This window comes from Pomacea canaliculata, linkage group LG2, assembly GCF_003073045.1.
Source record: "Pomacea canaliculata isolate SZHN2017 linkage group LG2, ASM307304v1, whole genome shotgun sequence".
Lineage (NCBI taxonomy): Eukaryota > Metazoa > Mollusca > Gastropoda > Architaenioglossa > Ampullariidae > Pomacea > Pomacea canaliculata.
In genome coordinates, this window is record NC_037591.1 from 22,899,241 (window position 1) to 22,922,867 (window position 23,627).

At 39.6% G+C, this 23,627-nt stretch overlaps 1 protein-coding gene across 3 annotated transcripts; it reads right to left on the minus strand.

Annotated features, from left to right (window-relative positions):
- Window positions 1-3: 3 nt before the first annotated feature.
- Window positions 4-16,201, minus strand: LOC112558190 (proline-rich protein HaeIII subfamily 1-like). 3 transcript variants are annotated; one of them, XM_025228480.1, is made up of 13 exons: window positions 16,010-16,194; window positions 10,702-10,743; window positions 8,642-8,769; window positions 7,465-7,620; window positions 4,993-5,286; window positions 4,745-4,777; window positions 4,112-4,162; window positions 3,696-3,767; window positions 3,392-3,433; window positions 2,259-2,294; window positions 2,005-2,061; window positions 1,136-1,156; window positions 631-751 (listed from the first exon to the last, which is right to left on the minus strand). In XM_025228480.1, the coding sequence occupies exons 5-13, from the start codon at window positions 5,261-5,263 to the stop codon at window positions 741-743; spliced, it is 594 nt and encodes a 197-aa protein (XP_025084265.1). In that variant the 5' UTR covers window positions 5,264-5,286; window positions 7,465-7,620; window positions 8,642-8,769; window positions 10,702-10,743; window positions 16,010-16,194; the 3' UTR covers window positions 631-740. The 3 variants fall into 3 exon arrangements, with proteins under 3 accessions (XP_025084264.1, XP_025084265.1, XP_025084267.1); XM_025228482.1 differs by lacking the exon at window positions 7,465-7,620; XM_025228479.1 differs by lacking the exons at window positions 7,465-7,620; window positions 8,642-8,769 and having other exon boundaries at window positions 4-751; window positions 16,010-16,201.
- Window positions 16,202-23,627: the final 7,426 nt, after the last annotated feature.

The window sequence follows — 23,627 nt, forward strand, 5'->3', positions numbered from 1 at the left end:
GTGTCCAGCTTTCACCGACAGAAACTTTTATTGAACAAACACTTTGAGGAATTGACTCAATCTTAGAATATCTGAAGTAGCAGGTGTTATAGAAGCAAAACTTAACACATTTTGATAAATCTTGAATATGGAGTCGGTGTTACAAACAGTGTATCTTGGCATGTGATACTTTTATTTATAGCTGCATAAAGTCTTGTTTATTTCCCCCCACCTCCCAAAAATCAAATCTAGTGAGCTTCTTATGCATCATCTTGTAGTAAAGTAGCAGCTTACAATCACACGGACAAATGTATTTTGACTAAGATAAGTATTAAATAAATCTATTATTTTCAATGTTATTATTTCTTTTTCTTATTTTGAGGAGAGAAGTTGAGCAGTGTAGGAAACATGGAAATACATAGCTTGATACTAACACATGCTCTGGTCCTGTGAACTGTCTCAACTTTTCTTCGCGATATTGAAAGACCACTTTACAAATGCCAGTCTTGTTCCAGCATGTCGAACAAAATTGCTGCCTGTAACCATCCATCTACTCTAACGTCAAAGCACAGAGAACAATGGGATAGCTTCTTGATGTAGCAGATTGGACACAGATTCGTTGTTAGGTCTCTCTTATTTGTGTCGACATGCCATGGTTATGTACTGGTCAGCACTAATTTGATGAAATAAGTATGACAACGACCCAGAGACTGATGGTGATGATCGCTGCACATCGGTCAGATGGAGGTTGTTGCTCCACTCTACCATGCGCCTGCAAAAGAAACATAGATGTTATTGATCGATCATGGAAGTCTATGTCATAAAACTATTTAGTTGTGTTTTGCCATACAAACTACAATTTGGAACCTCTGGTTACAGTGCCACAACAAGCTAAAGCTAAATTTTATTTTTCTTCTTATAAAATGTTCTACCTTAATATTTTGTCATATGTTTAAACATATGCTGGCTTAAGTCTTCTGGTCACAAACCCTCGGATAAATAGATGAAGTGGTTACTTTGAGACATGCAGTAATCATATTTGCAAACTTAAGGGGTGTTAGAAAACTGCCTTTTGACTGAGCTATTAATCATAATAATTTTGTTCCTTTTGTGACATATTTCTCGAAGCTAAACTATTACATAATTTCTCACTTACCTCCAGTTTGGTACATAGGACCTGAAATCATATGCAAAGATTGTTAACCATAGTCAAAGAAATTTAAACTCTTAAATTATTAAGTTTATTCAGTTCTAGCATTTGATGTCCCTTAAATCCACAACCTATGTAAGAGCTTCAAGCTAATGAGGCCTTGTAATAGAAGCCAGTTTATCATGGTGAGGTGAGGGGTACACTGTAATCAGACGTCTTGACCTTTTCACAAGGACTTGTATCTCGCGAACTCAATAGAGCTCAGATTGGAACTTCATAAATTTGCAAGAAATTCCACTCAGATGGACTTTCAAGCCAAGATTACACAAATGGTTGGGGGTTCGTATTTACGAAACACTCTTACCCAGCTTGTTATCTTACACAAAATGGATAAATTGGCAAACCCCGCCTTCGTGTACTCGGGTAGGCGGGAGTGGAGGGGTCTCTTTCCGAAAACTTTCTCCCACCTAGGATTGTGACTGGTTTATTTCAACTAATACTGAGACTTTTTCCAAAGTCTAACAAATAAGACAACATAATAGTACAGAACTGTTCAGTGAACACCGTTTACTTTTATTAAATTTATATTCTGAGTGTTAGACGCCATAAGAAACCAACTTTGCCCTTTGGTTTTCTCCGCTGTTTTGTTCTTGAAAATATTGGCAGTCTTTTAACTGTCTTTGCTCGACGAGCAACCACCAAGAATACAAAGATGCATTGTGATTATCTTTTGTCTACCTGTTTACAGATGCACATGCGTGTTTAGTGATAGTAGTTCATGTGAAAATACTTTACAAAACAATGCAGGAAGTTTGTGACTACAAGCAAACCACAATCTCTGGTTAAGTGAGTAATAATAATAATAAAATCCTTACGTCCATAACCAGGCATAGGCATAGGCATCATTTCCATCAGTGGGTCACCCACCAAACCTAAAACATAGAAGAAAAGTTTCTAAAACATGAACATGTAGCTCGTTTAAAACAATGCAAATCTTATTAGTTTCACACGTGTATAGGCCTAGAGAGACAACGATGCATATAGAGTGTAATTAAAACTCAAGAAAATTGGAATGTTGAATAAAATTTATTTCATTTACAGATTGTGAAAAGTGAAAATAAAGGCTTACGCAAAATCTCAGCTTCGCTCGGCGTTGGTGGAGTACCTGTAGACGAATGCACACGTGAAAGTTGACAGCAAAAACTCAAAAACTGAATCCTTAGACCTTTCAAGGGAAAATAGCAACTTGGGCTGTAGTGATAGATACTGACTTTCTGAAAAATATCCGCATTGCAATTTATGGTTTCTAAAAAAATTGTTTACTTACATCAGTTCTAACTCACAGCTACATGAAGTTTTATTCAGGCCGTCATTATGCAAAGAAAACCAAACTGGTCTTAGTAGTCGGACTTATTTAGCAAGAAAAGTTTTGGACGATGGTAGGGCAGTTTTTGCCGACTAGCTAGCAAGACTTTAGTAGTTTGCCATCAGGGAGAGGCACGGGAAGGCGAGGTGTAGGGGAAGTTGCTAAAGCAGACTTTCCGTGGTTGCCCGACCCTTGAAAAAACGAGGGATGCGGGGGACTGGTTTGGTGTGTGTAAGATAGAGATCGAGAGAGAATCTGTAAAACTTCGACTGACAGACGAACTACTGTCGATGCCAAGTGATGCAGAAGGAGACTTCAGTTTTGCACATTTAATGATGCTTTTTGGAGAACACCATGCGCAAAACCCTCCACAACCATCATACTTCCATTTCAATTGGTGAAAGGTTGATATAGAACCTATGCTTTGCAGACGACACAGATCCGTTAGCAGGCAAAGAACTGCAAGACCTCACCAACAGACTGATAGACAGTTCAGATGCACATGGAATGGAGACAAGAACTCAGTAGTCGACTCCACGGTGGCCAGAGGACGACCTGGCTTACAAACATCAAAGACTGGACTGGTCATCTGTACAGGACCTGCTGACTATCGACAAGAGTGGCTGGTGTGTAGTCACGTGACTTCCCTCCCCCAATCAACTACAGGTGTCGGTCAAGGGACGACTGACTGGTGTCGTTCTCTATCATTTAAGCCCAATTTGCTGGTTGACTTTTTTTTAAGTCTTAATTACAAGAATAGGTTGGGATGTAATTCAGCTCTGCTGAAGGTAGCGGAAGTTTGCAATGCTAAAATGTAAATAATAATTTTACAACATTCCACACCTTTGTCTATTTGCCCTGACTATTGGGGATGTACGACTGGGGCAAACACTTACCTCTCATACGGATTTTATTTTCGAGGAAATGCACGACCATATCTAGGGAAAAAAGAAAGAAAATCCTTTAAGGTTATATGCAAGATACATTTAAAGCATACATAAATTAGAGAACATTATTAAAAATAAAAAGTCGGCTTGATGGATCAATGACAGATAATTCTACTTCACAGTGAAATGGAAAGTTATTTTAGTGGATAGGCCCATGATGTATTCATTATCATTTGGTTCTGAGTTCAATGAATCGTTAATTTTGTAAAAGTTATAGAAACATAAACAGTTTCTATAAATGTGTTTGTGGTACCTTTGTGGTAATCAGGCAAGCTCCACTGATAAGGCATGCCTCCGGGGTAGACAGGAGGAAGATGTGGAATTTCTGCAAATAAAGTTACATTCTTTGACTTTAATCTTTTATAAAATTAACAGTTATGAGCAAATATTAAAGGGAATTGGAGCGATAGATTGGAAAAAGTGGTTCATTGAACTAAAAGAAGTAATAAGTTTCTTTCCTATTCTGTACTATTTTTAGCGCCTTTCACTTTTCAAAACACAAACAGGGTTGTACTTGAAGATGTAGGACCTAGACTCATTGGTACGATTTTGTTCAGTGTAATCTTTCCTGAGCTCGCATCTGCACAGGGAAATACGTTTTACAAATATTTAGATGATGATGATGAAGATGATGATGATTTACATTCTCTTTGATGCGCACGTCCTTACCTCGTGGTCGGCCCGTCGCTGGGTTGTACAGGAGCTCGAACAGTCGTCTGTCTGAAAATGAAAAAATAAATATTTCTTAATCTGTATTACATTCCGGGTACGTGGCAAACAAATTAAGTAATTTTACTCACATTTTTGTGTTGTACTGCACAGCAGAGATCGTATTTTAATTACATTTCTGCTATATGGCAACAACACAAATAATGTTTATTTTTATATTGTATGTACGCATCTATATTTTTATAGGCGGTACCAGTTCTGTGTTACCATCCGACCCTGAGAGGTGGCAAAGAAATACAGATTTCTATTCTGTGTGATGTTCACATTTTTTTGCAGACAAATATCTGCTATTTGGAAACATTTTTATTCTTTTTCATCAACAGGGCTTTCCTCATTTTTAATCACAAGGTCTACTTTCTTTTAATCAAGAGAACCAATCTCTTTTTAATAAATAGGACCAACCCCATTTTTTATCTATTTGGGCGTGAGTGCCGTATGTGTATATGTAGGTGTGTATGCGAGTCTCTTTGGGCTTATGTTTGAATGTGTCAGACTGACAATAACTTGTCTTTCGCTTATCAGCTTTCTGTTAAATATAGTTAGGTCACGTGATGATGGCTCTGATAAGCATACCTTTGAACTTGTCTCCAGTTAAAAACATGCCACCTGCAAAACAAGTAAAACAAAAAGATCAAGTTTGTTGTCTACTCCCAACCGATGTGTCCATAAGTTTCTGTAGGTTTTCATGACTTTTGTACACGACTAACAATACAACTTGAGGTGTCCCCCCCCCCCCCACACACACACACACTTTTGATGTCCCAGCAACGGACGTAAAGCCAAACAACTGGGTTAACCAAGAAAGAGAAAAATATTGTAACCTCCATATCCCATGCCGGGGTCCATCCCGGGAGCTGGCTGCTGGCCATAGTTGTTAGGATCCACGGCAGGGGGCCCTCCGTATGGTGGTTGAGGACCTCCGTAGCCTCCGCCCATCATAGGAGGTTGAGGTGGTCCCTGAGGAGGGCCCATAGGGGGTCCCTGTGGTGGACCCATTGGTGGACCTTGAGGTGGACCCATAGGAGGACCCATAGGAGGACCCATAGGTGGACCCATAGGTGGACCCTGAGGTGGACCCATTGGTGGACCCATAGGTGGACCCTGAGGAGGTGTAGCTGTTTAGGAAAATAAACATACATGTACGTTAGATGTATGGGGGAAATACATGCATGTATATGGGTGACGAGAGAGAAAATTTTGTAGCATGAGTCATGAACATCGTAAAGGCAGTTCTGAAAAAAAAAAAACTGGTTTTAAGTGTAAGAATCTTGACTGAAGGAGTTTTGTTTCAGGACTCGTATTCACGAAGAACATCACGCAACCTGCTACTCTGCCTGAGCCGGGTGAATCAACCTCCAGCAGAGAGAGAGACTAAAGCCTATTTTCACGAACTGAGGGTAGGTCTACCCAAATCGGTTCACTAGCCGGTATTTTTTTCTCAGGAGTTCCCCTTTCGGTAACGGTGTCAGTTTAAGGTTAATAGGATGAACAAGGAATTTGCCTACAACAGACAAAATGGACAGAACTGTTCGGTACATATTCTTTCTATTGAATTCATAACTGTGCCCTGAGTCCCTGGTGTTTCTCAGTGTCTAATGGTAGCATCCGATGGTCAAAATGGACTCGCGTGTATTTTCTTGGTGTTGAACCGATAGTAAAAACAGGAAGCAGTACCCGCTTCCTTAACGGTTCATCAAGCTTTGCTTTTTTACATAGCGACCTGTCCTTGTGACTGTTATTACATGACAACGGCTCCTCAATACATCCGTTTAAATGGCAACCGTCCCCAATATGCAGAGCCTGAAAATTCCCCCCACCCCAGGAATTTCACGATTATGCACAAATCAAAGTTGACAAGCAATTCGTGATGCATGAATACATAAGAGGTTCAGATTGTCAGAAGCCATAACCTTTCAAAATTCTAAAAAGGCATAATCATAAATGCAATAATATGTATATATATACATTTTTTCATTTTCTTTGTTGACAATAGTGTCACTGTTGTCGTTGCTGGTGTTCATGTTATATGTGATGTTCCTAGTTGATGCAAACGTGTCATACGTGTAAGTCATTGCCCCAGTAAAGTCCTATATGCTGAACCACATTTTTTATTTGCCTTCATTCGTAAGGAATAATGGAGAGAGAACTCTCTTAGTAAGAAAAATGTTTAATTTAATATTAAATATACATAGATATTTACACAGACACATTTAGGCGTTGGACATAAAACATTTATTTTTAATACTGACACAAAAAAAGAGAAAATAAAAATAATACTCTTGACAAACCAGTGACAAATGACATCAATTGTACAGTCGCATATAAAAGCTTAATAATTAACAACCATTACAGACTGTCATGGAAGACATTTGCGACAAAAACAGTCAAAGGATTTCTCTTTGAAATCAAACGTTACAATATGCATTTCAAAAGAGGTATAAATTCCTGTATGGAAGAATGACAGATGGACACACGAACAGAACATTTTAACACAGGTTGTGCCGCTTGGTCTAGAGCGCACTCAGCACTAAGTGCACGCACTATTGTATCTAATGGCCTGTGCAATAGTCGTATCATATGACCTGCAGCACTGCAAATTTATTAAAATATTTTTTAGGTTGCAAATCATTCGATGTAATAGTTAGAAAGTTGCACAGTTAGACTAACAAACAAAAATAATGAATTTTTAAAAAATGGCCATTTTAGCATTAAAGTTGAGGAAGGTGCAATTTATTTCTAATGGGAAAACCCCAGTGCAAGACTGTTACCAGGAATCTGGACTAATATGCTCCTTCCGTTTTGGAGATACAGCCTACGAACATCATATGCACAAAAAAGGGTGACGTCCAGTTTGTACACGGCAAAATTAACATGTTCCCATCTCTCCTATCAGCTGTACAATCGTGACGTCAATGTTGTGCATGGTAATGAAGGCCCGTATCCTCAGAACGGAAGGGATGTGCTCGCTTATATTTGGGGAAACAGTTTCTTACGCTGAGTTTTACCAGGCATGAGAAAAAGTTTTCGCACCCTTACACGGCCGCATAACGACTACTTGTGGCAGCACTGAACACCAACAGAAAAAGCGGAGACAATTTATCCGATAAGACTGCACACTGCAGCATGGTATAAGAAAAAATATAAGACAAACTACATCGATGCATCGTGTAATGTTTCCACCGTGAGACCAGGAAGCGTGACGACAGTGGAAAGGCATCGACGAAGAACGCATGCACGGACGCACGGAAGACGGAAAGCACACCTAGGCAAGGCAAACACGGGGAGGTAATTACGTGGTGCAGGCTGTGGATGTGGCACAGGTTGTGGAGGAGGAAGAGGAGGTTGAGGAAGAGGTTTATTCGGATCGACAGGTGGCTGCGGCGGCACAGGTGGTTGAGGAGGCGCTGAGTTAGGCGGCTGGGGAGGCAGAGACGGCGCCGGGGTTGCTCCTACAACATATAGAGCCGTCGTGCTGTGACCTTAGCGCATAGATGCACACATATGACGTCATGTCTGGATTGTGAGACAGTACATAACACAGCAAAGCCTACACTGAGGAACATTGCTACAAAAAAGTGATATAAAAGCAAGCATGGGCAAGCAATGGAATTATCAATTTTGAGTACAAGGCAAGATATGAGAAGTGGCTCAATGTGCACTGAACACAAACATTTGAAACTCAATCATTATTTTTTTTCTCTTAGAGATATAAGATTTAAAAGACAATGTGGTCTATAATTATCTATAATGATTCTTAAAATCCTTTTTTTTTTTCATAGCAAAAGAAACTGTTCTTGGATATTAAAAAAAAAATAGGTTAAAGAGAGAACTAGACTTGTATCACTTCAAACGATCATTGAACTTTCCGTCTAGTTTGCAGCATACTTCATGTTTGTAAATTATGTAGATACAGTGTGTTTTCCAAAGGCACACACTTTATAGTACACAGGACAGAACTGGGCAAATTCCAACTCACGTCGTGTTTTCGTACAGGCACCTTAAGACTGAATGAAAATGAGAAATAAACAATTTTGATGTCCTTGTCTTCCCTTTCAAATGTATTTTATAATTATCCTTGACAGAAGCGATTATATACAAAACCCTGTCTGCACAAAAGTTCTCCCCTACTGACGAAGCACACCGCCGGCCTGCAGCATACATAAAAGCGGAAAGATGCAGCAAGGAAACGCAGTGCATGATGGGATAGGATTTACTACAGCATCGCGCATGCGCGGCAACGCATCAAGGAAATAATTCTATGCTGCGCAGTGATATTGTAAAGCTTTAAAACTACTGACAGAAGCATTTCATTTGTTTTGGGCACAAAAAAAATCTTTTGATAACGATGTGGTAGTTTCCCTCTCACTCCATGACACCATTTAACAGCTACAAGGTTTTGTCTTTCCACGATGCGCTCTAAAGGAGCTGTCAACGATAGAAAGGGATATGAAATGTTCCATAGTCATTTACCATTGTTACTTGCACCTAAGCTTTGTAAAGTTGGACGGCTTGCGGCGTTGAACCTCCATTTGCCAGCAGTTTTGGAAGAATTGAACGAAGCATCTGTGCCAGAAGTTGTTTTATTGATGCTTGAAACTCTGAAAAAGCAAGTAAAGGGGGGAAAAGCATTGCCATGAAAAATCTTGCTACTGCTTTAAAGATGCAACAACGAGGGACACAGACATACACATTACATATAACATCCTTCATGTTAGCACATCACCTGACACCGCCGGAAGTAACGCCGGTTGCTTTTGAATGTGAAAGGTTGTTATATTAACGACATGAAACTAACCTGCCCATCTAATCATCGTCTTTTGTTATTACCATGAATGTAATCTCTGGACTGCTTGCAGACGAATTTTTTTAATGAACTTCTATAATGAGGCCAAACACAAATTTGTTTGTATAATTATCAACATCAAGAAGATCCAGACGATGCGAACGATGTTGACGGTTAGTACAAAAGCTTTATTGTCTGTTGCGTTTTCAGTTTATTGGCTCTAAGTCGTCTACTGCAAGTTGCTGATCGCCGAGACCTGACAGCCTTCATCTTCGCGAGAGGCTGAGAGTGTCGGCAGACAGCCAACAATCCAGAGATATACACGTCCATGGTTGGTAGTATACAGACACTCCCTTCGTTAGATGGGATTAGCTTTTGGGGATTTCACATACAGGTATCTTTAATATATTTAGAAATGTATTTCAATAACTCCAATTTAGAACTTAAATACAAATTTAAAAATGCACATTTATTTACAACACGTGCCACTAATGTACAATCGAAAAACAGAACAAATGTTACTTGTAATTACCTTATTAAATCCGTGGTGGTGGTCTGCGTACGTGGGGTTTTGATGCTGGAGGCGGATGGACTAACTAGAAGATGAGCATGAGACATAGGGACGTTAACTTTAGAAGTACTTCGTCTGCTTCGTCCTCGTCGTCGACGAGAGGTCAAGAGTTCACGCGGATGAACGAAAAGTAGGCCGACAATAAGCGCGGATTGACGGCAAGGGAGAGCCCCCGGTGTACATTGGCTACTGATGTAAGTTTGTTTGTTTTTTTAACCCCTCGGCAGGAGTATCTTGAGCACCCACAAACATATTCTTGTCTTCTGTCTCTCCAAAACCCGTAATTCTTTTCCTTTGCGTTCATCAAACTATTTCCGCTAATTCACATTGATATTGTGAGATTATGGGGTTGTTTACGGGGGACTGATGAAACACAAAGCGGGGAGTGTCTGTATATGTACAAAATAAAACCAGTAGAACAATTTTATTACTATCATTTCATGATAACCTTGTCTCGCCGCTGAAAGAACACAGTTCACCAGGTAAAGTCGGTGCAAGTGTATACACTAGACCTCATAGGAACTATTTTCAGTTCGACATATGTTGGGGGAGCAGAGAATTCCGTGAGAAGTAAAGACTTGTTACACGTGCGAGGGACAAAACTGTTGCAGCGGCAGAGCAGGAAGACGACGACAGCAGCAGCAACAGTAAAGGTATAAAACTAGCAAAGGACTGTGGCTTGCATGCCATCGGGGTTTCAAATGATGCGACTGATGTCTTTGATCAGAATTCAGTTCTCCTGACACCACTCATATTCTAAAACGGAATCCCGATGTCAGACGGACTGAACTAAGTCTTACCACAATGTTCTTCTCATGCGAATGGAAAAGGAAAAATCGCACGAGTCCAAGCATAATAATCATCGTATTAGCAATAAGAATAGAAAAAATAGAGCATATAAACGGTTTGATGCATACACGGTGTGTGTGATTGGATGTAATGTATGTGCTTGTGCGCATTCGAGTATGCAAGCGTGTATATATGCGAGCATGTGCATGTGTGTGGATGAACGAGTTAATGTAAATTTTTTTATTAGCAGTAACAGTGGTATTGTGTACTATTTCTCATCGGTGTGGTGCTCTGTAAGCTGTCTGTGTTGTAGAGATGAAAGATGATACAAAGAACGATGAGAGATGTTGATGAACAAAGGGGAGGGAATCTGCTGATCATACTTACGTGGATTAGCCATCATCTGAGGTGTTATCATTGCCGCAGATGCTGTAAAATAAAAGAAAGAAAAAATTGCTTAACATTGTATTATCATACATTTTTATCTTTTTATCTTTTATATCATAATTAATCCCATATTTATTCTCCAGTGTGAGCTAGAAATGAAAAGTTAATTCAGATTTATAGCTTCTCTGGTGTTCATTAAGGTCGTCTTAATTTAAAGGTAGGAGGAAAAACGAAACCTTTACACTCAAGAAATTTAACAATTCATTTTAGAATTTCTTTTTTTGGATTTTGCACTTTTGTTTTATTTTTCTGTCATGGTCGTTTGTGTATATAGATGACGTCACATTCTTTTGCTCAGTCCTTTATTTCTTGTTTTCTTTTCTTCTTCTATGCTACTTTTCTGTCTTCTGTCTTTCATTTCTTTTAGGCTGTTTAAATATCTACAAAGTATTTCGTTCAAATGACTGTGCAGAGCTCTATGTACAAGGAATCTTTAGTGAAGAAGATCCTACCTTTTCGAAATAAAAACCTGGAAATATCATATACACGGAAAGATGTCCAACCCCTGACGTCACGATTGTCCACAGATAAGCTCATTAACATACGGTCCCAGGCCTCCCGTTGTCTGTAGCTTTAGAAACATAAGTTTGTTTATCTACTTACACGACTGACTCTGGGTTTGTGAATTTCAGTAAAATATGTAGGATTTATTTATTCAAGGAAAAAAGGAGTTTATATTGACAGAAAGAACTACGGAAGCCAATAGAGTACATTTAAGATGAGAAACAAAACGTAGGAATGAAATCGGGTATGATGAGAAACAAATTCATGTTTTAAGAGGTGAAAGAGGAGAAACCCTGGAGCTTCTTTATGTTAGCTCCTTCTGAATCACAAAGAGCTATAAACCAGGGTAGGGCGTTGCTGACACAACGGAAGAGCCTGTCAAGGGAGTGAAGACCCATGGACAATAAACGTTTTCAGATGAGACGCAATTAACTGTCCGCAGACTCATCTATTAGTGTTTCTACCAACATCCTGTGCTTTATTTTCCTTCAAGAAAAAAAGAGAAATTTCTCCCACGGACGCTCAGAATAGTTTATGTACTCGTGTTACAGGGTGTAATAAATGTCGTGTTACTGGTGTGGCGGGAATGAGATGGAGGGTGGTCACGTGACACGTGACTTTTTTTTAAAAAAAAGAGAGTTTTAGGTACAGCATGTGCTTCATCTGCAGCACGTCCAGTGCTTCTACAGATGCCTAAACTAGTATCTCTTCTCTCGCTTGGTATATATTTCGTGATTTAAAATACAATATTTTTTTCAGTAATTAAGATTACGGTAAGTGTAATATGAGTGTATGTTTATGTCTCAGGTTGGCTCGGGGATCTGTTTACATCTGCATCTGTCAGTTAGCGCCTGCATTCAAGCTTCTATGGCGCAAACAACAGCCAGTGTCAACCACGGACAAGGCCGATGTGATGGCAGGAAGAAATGATTACAGGATGGTGACACAAGCTAGGGTGACACAAGCTAGGTGACACAAGCTAGGGGGTGACACAGATTAATGCTCGAAAGCGTAATGTGAAAAGAATGATGGCAAAATGTTATTCCACCTGCTGTTGTCAACAACAAGCTTCGGGTGAAGACGAAGAGAGCTGTTAAAAAGACGACCTAGACTAATGAACAATGGCAAAGCTCTAACTCTGAATTAATTTTGTGTACATTGTTTGTAACCTTGTGCTTCACAACAACAACTATTTTTTTATTAATATTCATCTTACGCCCAAGATATATTTAGAAAAACAAAAAAACAAAACAACAACATAACAATTCATTGTCAAAAACAACGTTGTGGAAAGCCTAACTATTATTTACTTTCTATTTTGCACTAGAATCTTCTAAAATAAACCTTTCGGATAGAAAATTTAACCCAGCCTTGTCAAACATTTTTGAGACAATGGTATTCCTTGATTGGAGTGGAAAGCAGCAGCAGCAACAACACCACAGCATCCACTGTAACAAAGGAGTTATTTTTCGCGAAGTTTAGCTCCCCTGAAGACAGCATGAGTTGTCTGTGCGTCTTCACTCCCCGCAATAAAGCTTCTCAAAGGTTGTCAGTCGCCATGGCGGAGTGACATGTCGTGACGAAGTCACGCGCCTGTAAGCTGTCACGTCCGACTGCTTCCTCTTGTCGCGTGACCTTGTCATGCAGATCTGAAGCCAAACCCTGAAGGGACGAGGGTCCACAAAACGGGCCCCTGTTTTCACAATTTTTTTTTTTTCGCTGCTTTGACAAAGATTTCTTTAATTCTCTCCCGGACATTGTCTTCCTGTCACATGGGAGGCATTCATTAATTAAGATGAACAGTGGAGCCGTACCCTCCTTCTCTCTTTTCTTAGTGTTCTGTCATCGCGGTGTCACCCTGACGATAAAGCCTCTCGTTGTTCTTTGAGATGAGTGCGGAAATACCTCGCTATTTCTCTTTGACAAGAGAGAGAGAAAGGAGAGAGGGAAAGAAAAAGGAGAAAGTGACACACACACACACACATATGAATCGCGCTTTATTTGAAGTGTTTGTGGGCTTGTATTCATGAAGCACATCACCTGTCCTGTTACCTCACCTGAGCTGGATAACTCAGCTACCCACAAACAGCGGCTAAAAAAGTGCGAAATCACAGCGAGGTGGAAGCACTTTCCCTTAAAATCAACAATAACAACAGCGGCTAAAATCCTGTAATCGTAGACTCAGGATAGACCTACTCAAATACTTTTATCAGTTATTTTACCAAAGGTAAAGTGGGGTAGATGGGAGGAATTGGTGTTTTACACCGAGCCAGCAACTATGGCTGTCACGGCAAGGCAACCACCGGACTAACCTTTTACCCCGGGTAGCCCTCTGTCGAAAAATCTCTCCGAAGTGGGTTAAATAGGGTGTAATTCGTGACTGATTTAATCCAACATAAACGAACAGATTGGTTTTTTTTAGACCTAACAAATAAACTAGACATACATAAGGGAACAGAACAGTACATAACGTTTTATAGTATTCATAATCTGATACCAGAAGACGCCATAAAAATGATACTGAACTTTCTCCGATGGTCATTTTGCTGCGAATAAAAATGAACTAATACTTTTGTCATCTTATACTTGCTCAAGTTACAACATTATAAAGAAGGACGAAATTAAACTTTCTACATCTTCTGATTTACTTCTTTTTATATTTCTTTATCTCTTCTCGTTTTAGTTGCTTGCCTCATGCCTGCGCATGCGCACCGTAGCTGCAAAGTTTGAAAGCTAATACGGTATTTCACTACAGTTTTAATACAGTAAAACTACAACTGTTCTCTTTTCTGTCTAGTCTTCATCCCGAAAATGGCATGAATAGTTACTACGTTCATTCAGATATTATGATTTGCACGAAATGTGTTGTAAGAATTCCTGTTTACATATCCGAGCAGAATTTCTATTTATTTATTTATTTATTTATTTATTTATTTATTTATTTATTCCCGTGGTTACTCGATTTTCCTGTTTTCAGTCGCCTGTGATATCTCACTTTCTCTGTGCTTGACTTTGTGACGACACGTGGGAGGGAGCATCTAACCCGACGATTTACAAACTCCATCTCACATCTGAGTCTCGATAACTTGTTGAGGATTTACAGAGGAGGATGGGATTGATGGCTGCCTACCCGATACAAGTCTCAACCTTCCCCACAGGCTACATATATTCTTGCAGTTTTCTTGTAATGTTCTGCCTTGCCATTAAACGTCTTTTAAAATTAATCTTATATGTACATGAGCTACAAATATTTGTTAAATGTTTAGTGCAATGCATTTTAAGATTATCAATGTCTTCTTTAAATTTATTTCCTGTTTCAATAAATGTGTGCAATATGCTCAAGTCAACCTACAACTTTTAATAAGAAATCTTTTCTGCTTTATTTCTTTATAACATCAGTGTTTGCTATGTTTTCTGGTAAGTATTTATATACAAATACATATTAGTTGTAAAGAAACGGAAAAGGAGGTGATAACGACAGAAATAATAACGTGCCCAGGAGGGCACAACAAGCTGGCGTACACACCTACAGACATCACCATTGCACAGAAAGAGGTCAGCAACACCAACATCAGGGTTGTACCCGGATACATAAGTAACTTATTCGCTGGAGAAAGGCCTCAGTCAAGTGGAGAGCTGAGACCGTGTGTTAACTAGACATTTATGTGAGCAAATGTGGTGGCACAAGTTTGATTCCTTTCTGTGCATGGTGATGAAACTCAAGAAAAGATAGATTTTGGAAAATAATATTTTTCACTGAACTTTACCTAAATTGCATCAAACAAGACCAGTAAATTTTGGCTGCTCGTAGCATTTCCCCTAAAGATTGCGACAACTGTGAAACATTGTCTCCCTTTCCTATGAGTATGCTTTGACCATCTAGGAAATTATCTCCCTTTCCTATCACAGAAAGACTTCATTCACGTCAAGCCTGTAACTAACATCCTGTTCACGGTGATCACCTCTGTTTCGTACCCTAATGCCTATCCCCTTCATGAAAGTCGCCACCTAGCGGTCTTGTGCCCACGACAGGCTCATGCGGGTCATCAACATGGCCAACCTAGAAGTCTATGTTGCCGTTTAATTTGTTAAACCACTTTATTATTTTAAATTTATGAATGTGGCTTGTCACTAAACCAATTGTATGCACATTGTATCTAAGTTTAAGTAAAACAAATATTTTGTTGCAATAATTTTAATTAAATGTCTTCAATTACTTGTCGTGTGCGGCGCTCACGACAACACAAATGTGACCCGTGTGGTCCTGTTTGACCTGACTGCGATTCTGAATCGTCTTCCTTCGTTGTATTATATTGTACTTTATTATTTTATACCGCATTTAAATAAAGTGTTCTAAACTGAGTTGAATTGCATACTGTCATCGTGAAAAACTTTTTCTCACAGTAAGGTCTGAACTCAAAAATGTTTTACTTTGGCGCACGTCTGATGAGAAGTTGTTATGGATCAAAAGACACGATTAATGCTCTATGTTTTTAGTAAGTTTAAAATAACTTTAGTTTTTCATTTTCTATTCCTCCACATATAGTGTTAGGTCTTTGCAGACTTGTCTTAAGCATAGATATATCCACCCAGAAAGTGATCGTTGTAAGAGTTACGAACCTAACTCAGCTTTTTGGAGTTAAAGCTAGAAGACAGGAATATAGAAGCATTTTTGAAATATTAAAATAATCTCAGTATTTTCATGGGAAGCAGATGTATACGAGGTAATGTCTGAAGTACTCACAGGCGACAAGCAGGAGAAGAATGAAGCCTCGCATCATGGCGGCGCTTGCAGGAAGTTCAACTAACGACAGAGAATGAAAGAAAGATGCACCAGCGCTCACTGTCCCTCAGATCCGTTGGTCTACAGCGCTTGCCTGCCCCTTAAGGATCCTGAAGGTGCTTGCTGTCGTGCCTTACCAGGTGCGTGACGCTTCTCCGCAACCTTAAGTACGCCACGTGTCATCCTTGGACTCCTCCCCATTTGGCTGAGGTCAGAGGTCAGCATCTGTCTGTGTCTCGGAACAGTTTTCGTGAGGTGGACTGACAGATCTTCCATCTGCTACCTTCCTTGCTGTTTCCGAAATTAATTTCTGTCTTCTTCCGAGTGATATGAAATACTTCAGGGTGGAGGTTCTCGTTCTGTAGCCCCCGCCGACCGTCACTGGAAAACAATGAATGAGTGCTTTTAACCCGCATTTTAAGCAAAGTGAATGCTGTTTAACCCTTCTGTGACTAAACCGGATGCTTTGTAGTCATGCCTCGTTTTAGTAGTAAACTGGAACAAATCGTCTGCCAGTAATACAAGTTCGTGGTTCCAGATTGCAAAGGCTTCCACAGCTGATGAAAAATGGTGTAATTTTTTCTGCAGAGAAGGTGAAAGGTCATTACGACCGACTCGCTTCAACATGTGGAATGCGACACTGTTTGTGAACGTGACTCTTAACTGCCCAAAGCTTTAGCTGAGGGACAATTATAGAGACTTTACCGTGCAATATCTTCCTGGAAAACCATGTCCTTGCTTTTATTTTATGTGCGATTGTCTTCTCTTCTCCCTTTTGCCCTCTCACCTTTGATGACCCACAGAGGAACAGAGTCATGTTGGTGGCAAACATACTGCCGCCTAAATCTTTTTCTCTTCCTTGTGTCTGGCCGTTATTTCCACTTCACTGAAGATGCTGAGTTGCATTACCTTATAAAGCTGTCTTGTATCTCACCTGAGTGGTCAGTGAATGTTCTCTCCCAGAGTGGCAGCTCTAGTTTTCTTTAACAGATACAGAGATTCGCTTGAATAAGTACAATTATTTTTAAGCATCTCACGCATTTAATCACACAAGGATTGTGTACAACATAGTTTTGAAACAAAGGGCATTTGCCACCCCTCATCACAATAACTGTACTGACAAACTGACACGATTCAACTACTTGTAGATAAGATGGATAAAAAGTTTGTTCAGACGCTCGGACTTCTTGGATTTTTCCTCTTAATTAAGCCGAGTGGAAACACGATTGGTCTACGGGACTGAGGAATTTACTTACATTCTAGAAAAAAATGTGTCATTGTCTGCCCAGAAGACAAATGTGTCATGCAGGTATTTTAATACTGCATATAATTGCTTATTACTTATTACTGTCGTGTTGTCACGTTTTATTGTTCATAACTAAGAATAGTTGGCCCTGAGTTAATGTATTTTGTCAGTGATGGTGGTGGTAGGGGGGAAGTATACTACATAAAATGCATGTCATGGAGAGGGGGGGGTTGCTAAGTTGGCGACTATGAGCTGCTATTAGAACATCAACTTCATATTATCCCCCCCCACCTCATCCACACCATTGCCATTACCATTATCATTACCATTACCATTACCATTCACACTGGGGTATAAGCACAGCAGGCATGAGTGGCTCCATCTTGTAGACCTCATCTTTTCAAAATGTCTTAATATTTTGCCTTCTTATTCATAGATAATGACCTTTATGTTTTCTTTTGAAACATTTACTATCAAGACACCACCGTTCAAAACTAGAGGACAGCTACAAAGGAACTGAATTATTAGTGATGTTATTATTGGTTTATGAGTCATCAGCTAAGGGTATTGCTGCGGCGAACTAGTCGAAACCACGAAAAGAGGTGAAATATCCAGAACAAATGGTGTTCTGGAAATAGGACATGAACCTAAGACCATCCAGAACTGGCAAGTACCACAAGATAATTAATTCAGGGAGCAACTAGTGTAAATAGTCTGTCCACTCGGTGACAGGAGATTTTAAGGCATAAACAACCTGTCCACTCTGTGGAGCAGACACATTAATGAGTATGCAGGAATGTTTACTTGACTTTCTGGTTGAGTGCGCATGCGTGTTGTGCATCATGCATGACTGACGTTTTCTGTCCTGTCAAAATGACCAAAGGATACCGGGTTACACCGTTTGTAGGATCACTGTCTCCAGTTAACGGAAGCCAGCGACACCAGACAACCCCAGCGGATGTTCTTCCACAGAGAAAATATTTTCAATCATTCATACCTGAAACTTAAAAGACAGATGTTATAAGTGGATGTCAGACCAGTCTGCGTGTGGAGGATGCATGAATATATACCAGAGAGTGTTCGTGACTCTTATTTCAGTTTCCAAACTAACCGGAGTCACGATTCAGCCTAAAAATAGCCGGCATTGTCTGTTGTGGTGTTGGAGAAATGAGCAAAACGAGGTCAGGAAGTAGTTAGGGAAAGCTGAACAAGAATAAGAATGAAAGCTTAACACTTTTTTTTAATACGAAGCAGTCCTCTGGGGAATAAAAGTGAAGTCGTATATTAAAAATGTCTCTGCATACTTACAGACATATCAGTCATCAGTCACTAATCCAGGTTGTATCTCTATGTCTGTCTCTCGAGTCAGACTTATAGGTGTTACTATTGACAATAGCTGGTAATGGTCCCAGCACATCTCCTCCACAAGTAAAAACATTTCCAGGAAAACTTACCAACTATAGTCTAAAGTCAAACATTTCTTAGTTTCTCGCACCAGAAAACTCTTCTACCCCACATATGTACACTCATATTCAGTCAACCATTGACTCCGCTAGTGGAGCTTTACCTGAAAGCAAAAATACGGTCTGGTGATTTCGCCTCTCCAGGAGTCCTTTCACTGACAAGTATTTAAAATAAACAAATACATCTTTATTTATAAAATGCTAACTGGTAAACTCTGCCGCCTACGGAGTCTTGAAATATTCGAGGGCGAGACGAGAAAGTCCTTTTCAGAAAGAATTGTCATTGTTAGTGTCTTACGGTCTGTCGCTCTCTTACACAAACACACGCACGAACCATGCACACACACAGCAGTTATCTCTTACATGTTACCTGCATCTGATATATATACACACACTGGTTTGTAACTGGTCTCGAAAATACAAACCTATATGCAAGTAAAATATTTTTTTTCTTACTTTACTTTAATATGATCATATTTTATAATCATTTTCAAACTCTCATTTCCGAATAAACTCGTGTAGGTTTTTCACCGGCGTGTCCTCGGATAACCTCGGGTAGACCTGATGATTTATCATATTTACATCTCAGATGGATGGCAGCCAGCACACAGCCTCGTACTGTTCTAGTAGACCTCTCTGACCTCACAAGACTTCCACGTTTCTAGCTGTCACCTCGGGCTGTTTTTTTTTTTTTTTTTCTTCTTTTTTAATTTTTTAATTTTTTTTTAGCTCGACCGTTGTGATTGCACCAGAGCACAATATCCTCACTTTTCCTGCCTTTACGGAAGTTGATAATCTTGAAGTTGATTGAGTTGTGTCCTTGCACTGACATGCAAACAAGCAAATATGCATCCCGCTTAACAGGAACTACTCCAACAACGAGTGTCGCAGACAAGAGCTTTGAACTGAAAACAACGGGAGATAATGGAAACTCTGCAAGAGTTGTGCCCCTTCCTCAAACCTACTCGACCTTTGCTCACGTTGGCACACAGGCTAGATAAGAGGCATCCATTGTATTAGAAAGACCAAAGATCGGAATATTTCTGCTTTTACTGAGAGAGTGAATGAGTGACTAGTAGTGGCACGATTGTCGTTATTTACACTTACAGATCACTTCCTGCAAACAATTAAGTTCTTGTTTTCTCTGTTCGGACACCGTGCCAAACTTAGCAAGATAGCAGTTGCAATGTATAGTACAGAGAAGGATCGAGTCTGTGTGCAGGAAGATGTCAAATTTAATGCAGGTTTAGAGAACAACATTGTGTTTATTATTCTTGTCAGCCTTGCCACAGTTTTGTCCTCATACTAAAACTGAGTCATCACTGATTAGCACAAAGGTTGTGATTATAAGCAGACATGCAAATGAATGTTACGAGCAGCAAAGGGACATGGTGACAGGGATAAGATGGCTGTTGTATAGGATTTTAAAAAAAGCCTGCATGTCAGGAAGGAAGCAGGTCTGCTCAAAGCACACGCTTAACTTGTAACCGCCTTCTTGTCCCCCCCTCTTTAAAAAAGTACCTGTACTCACATTGTGACTCTCTATAATTCGCTGAATTTTTAGTTTCTTTTCAGATCAGCTAATAGTGACTAATAATGGCAGAAGTAAGACTAAGCTTTGAAGAAAGAAAATTTATCATAAAATGCTAATAGAAGCACGATAATATCATTGAAGTGCAAGACAATTTAGAGAACATTTTCACAAAGATCCACCAAAGCCACGAACCATTGGGTTTATCGAGTTCACATTTAACTATTCATTCAAGCCCCGACATGAGCTCCTCGGCCTATAAGGCTAGCATCTGTGTGTGTGTGTGTGTGTGTGTATGTGAAAAGTGACCATTTAAACGAATATAACCAATCTACATTCTACCTGATTATATAACGATACTTTAGTTTTCTTTTAGCTAAGGCACACAAACATAGATACTTAACATCAATGTCATTTTACGCGAACTTCAAATTTTTTAAGAAAGATATTTAGCATTTATGTCTTCACACTCACTACTTTTGACAATCATATCTTTTGTATTTTTAACAAAAAGGCACAGAGAACAAGAAGTCTTTTCTGTTGAGATCGTGATCCAGACGTCCTGTGAGCGTGTCGCTCTCCTTACCTGTCACAGGTGTGACAACGAGGCCCGGCAGTCTCTCTCCACTCGCGCACGGCGGAAGTAATGCAGATCCGCAAGGTGCTCACATTCGTCAGTGGGGGTAGGGTAGGGTACCCGTCACGGATCACTGCCTCGTCGCTCAGAAGTCACATCTGTTATAGTTATTGATTCATTATAGCTAGTCTTGAGATAGCCTTTCAAATCATTGGTAGCTGTATTTTAAATGGTAAAGCTGTCATCGCTATATTTATGTTCTTGCCTTTTTCTGTACTTGGTTTGGCGAGAGCAAAGGTTAAAGGACTTGGTAGAGGGAAAACTAGACCCTTACCGTCAAGATAAAAAATAGCACTCACCGGAGATTTCCACTTGTATCGATACGTCTTCTTTAACAACTAAAGCTAAATGACTGGTCCAAGACCAGCTCAGGCCACGTGACCTAGCAAGACTGTTGTATACATGTAAAAGTCATGTCTATTAGGGGTAACCCGAAATGCTGAACACTTCCTGGGACTAGCTATGTACAATTGTTGTCTGCTGATTGGGTAAAACTCGTGCAAAGTACTCCTTTAAAAACAAATTTGAGTCAAGACATCTTTTCCGCTCTCGAGATATACCTCTACCATCATTATCATGCACAGAAAGAGGTCAAAACGTGACGTCACCTTTGTACACAGAAACTATTAATTAATATATAGTCCCAGCTCTCCCATAAGCTGCATGTTTTTATCAGGATATACCTTCGAATAAAAATTGGTTGCAATAACCGGTGACAACATAACGGGCGGCGAGACAACGAGTCTAGACCGGAGAAATGGCTCCCAGCTTTGGCATTGGCTGATGTCTGCACAAAAAGTATCCACGTGCATTAGTGACCAGGTTTTTTTATGTAACCACCAGCTATGCATGTGATGGTGAGTTGTTCTGCTTGTATCTCGTAAACGGATGGAAGGTATTTTTGGCCTACGTGTCCTTTGTCTTTTAAAAACATTTAATATAATTTACAGAAGCTGACTTTAGATATATTATTGGGTTCTTCTGGTGTAGCAATGAAATATTAATTTTATTATTATCAAATCCAATAAAAAGAAGCTTTACTTTAGTTGGAAAGTTGGAGCGAAAGAGTTTAGACTTTCGAATTCTGATAACGGGTGATGATAAGTCATAAATATTCCTTTTATAAAAGATTAAAAGAGGTAAGTTTTTAACATTATCTTAAGTGGTGTGTAGTTTCTGATCGTCAGATAAAAAAGGGTTAGTTATTTCAGGCTACAGGGCCGAGATGAGAGAAGGAGTGACGGAACATCACGAGGTATGAATCATGACTGGCGGGGAATCATGAAGGTCAGAAACTCTGATGAACATCACAGACCTGTGAAAATACAAAGGATCTGCTTATGACATGGAAACAAATGGTAGACAGTTTATAGTCTACTTTTTGCAGGATGGAGAGGAAATACAACTATGCCAGTAAATGTGACCGGAAGTGGTTTGGGTGCGCTGAGTGCTGCATAGTTCTTCACACTTTGGGGAAAACCCACATCCTTCTTGCATCATCATTATCATAATCATCATCATTATCATCTTGTCATATAAATGTTTTGATTACTCATTGTGTGTTGGTGGTTGCGTGGCGTAGGTGTGTGCTTGTGTGGTATAAGTGTGCGGTGTGTGTGGTGGATGAGTGAATCTTCCTAAAGATGAAGAAACGTTTCTTTGTGCACCTGGTATGATAGAAGGTATGAAAGAAAAAAAAAAGGAAAGATCAAACAGAAAATTAAAAGTGAGACAGAAGGAAAGGCGATTGCCTGATTGAATAATAATTATAAATGGGTTTTCTTTCGTACTCTGAAGCCCGACATCACATTTGTATACTGTATGTATGATGCGATTGCATTAAAAAAAATGCTTCAGCAATCAAGCTTTCAGGGGATGTAAATTGTTATGAAATGACAGCTTATGAATAAAACAGTTCTTTCCCTTGCACCATAGAAGTCTCCTCAATGTCTTGCCGCATGCAGATGCAGAACTGCACAAACAAATCAAAAATTCCAAATTGTTTCTATCCCCACAATTAATTACCAATAATTTACTGCATTATTTTTAACGAGTCCTTTCTGCGTCTGTAACACAATCTACAACTTGATGGAGGTCAACGGCTCCAGCATCATGATTGGCTGATTTAATTCTTTTGTTTTGAACTCTCCGTAATGTTCTATTTTGTCAATCAGTGGATTATTTTTCATTGAAACCTGCTGGGGTATTTTCGCACGAACATGAAGCCAGCTGAGAACTACCACCAGAACAGATGGCTTTGGAACAGACAGAAAGGTAGACTAAATGGAAACAAATTAACTACTAAAAATTTCCAAAATCCACAATGTGAAAATTATCTCATCGGTTCAGGTCCCTGAGTATGCTTGTCATGATCACATATACCTCTGTATATCTGTACGGTGCTTAATGTCACGTGAGCAACATACACTATACTCTATTAGGGGGAGTCAAATCTGTTGATTGTTGCCATAGAAACGTAATTTAGCTTAATAAGCATGAGTTCAGACTAATGTCTAGTGACCAAACCTGGCTCTTTACTCTGGTTCTTATGCATACTTTCAGGTGGGGAAAGGAATTTGCAGTATTACTCCAATAGCCGTGTATCTTTTTAACAGTTCGCTTGGAGCTGTAAGGGAATATTTGGCCTGGATACGAGACTTGTGGAGGTAGAACCGCATCGCTGAAGGCCAGAGAGTAGCTAG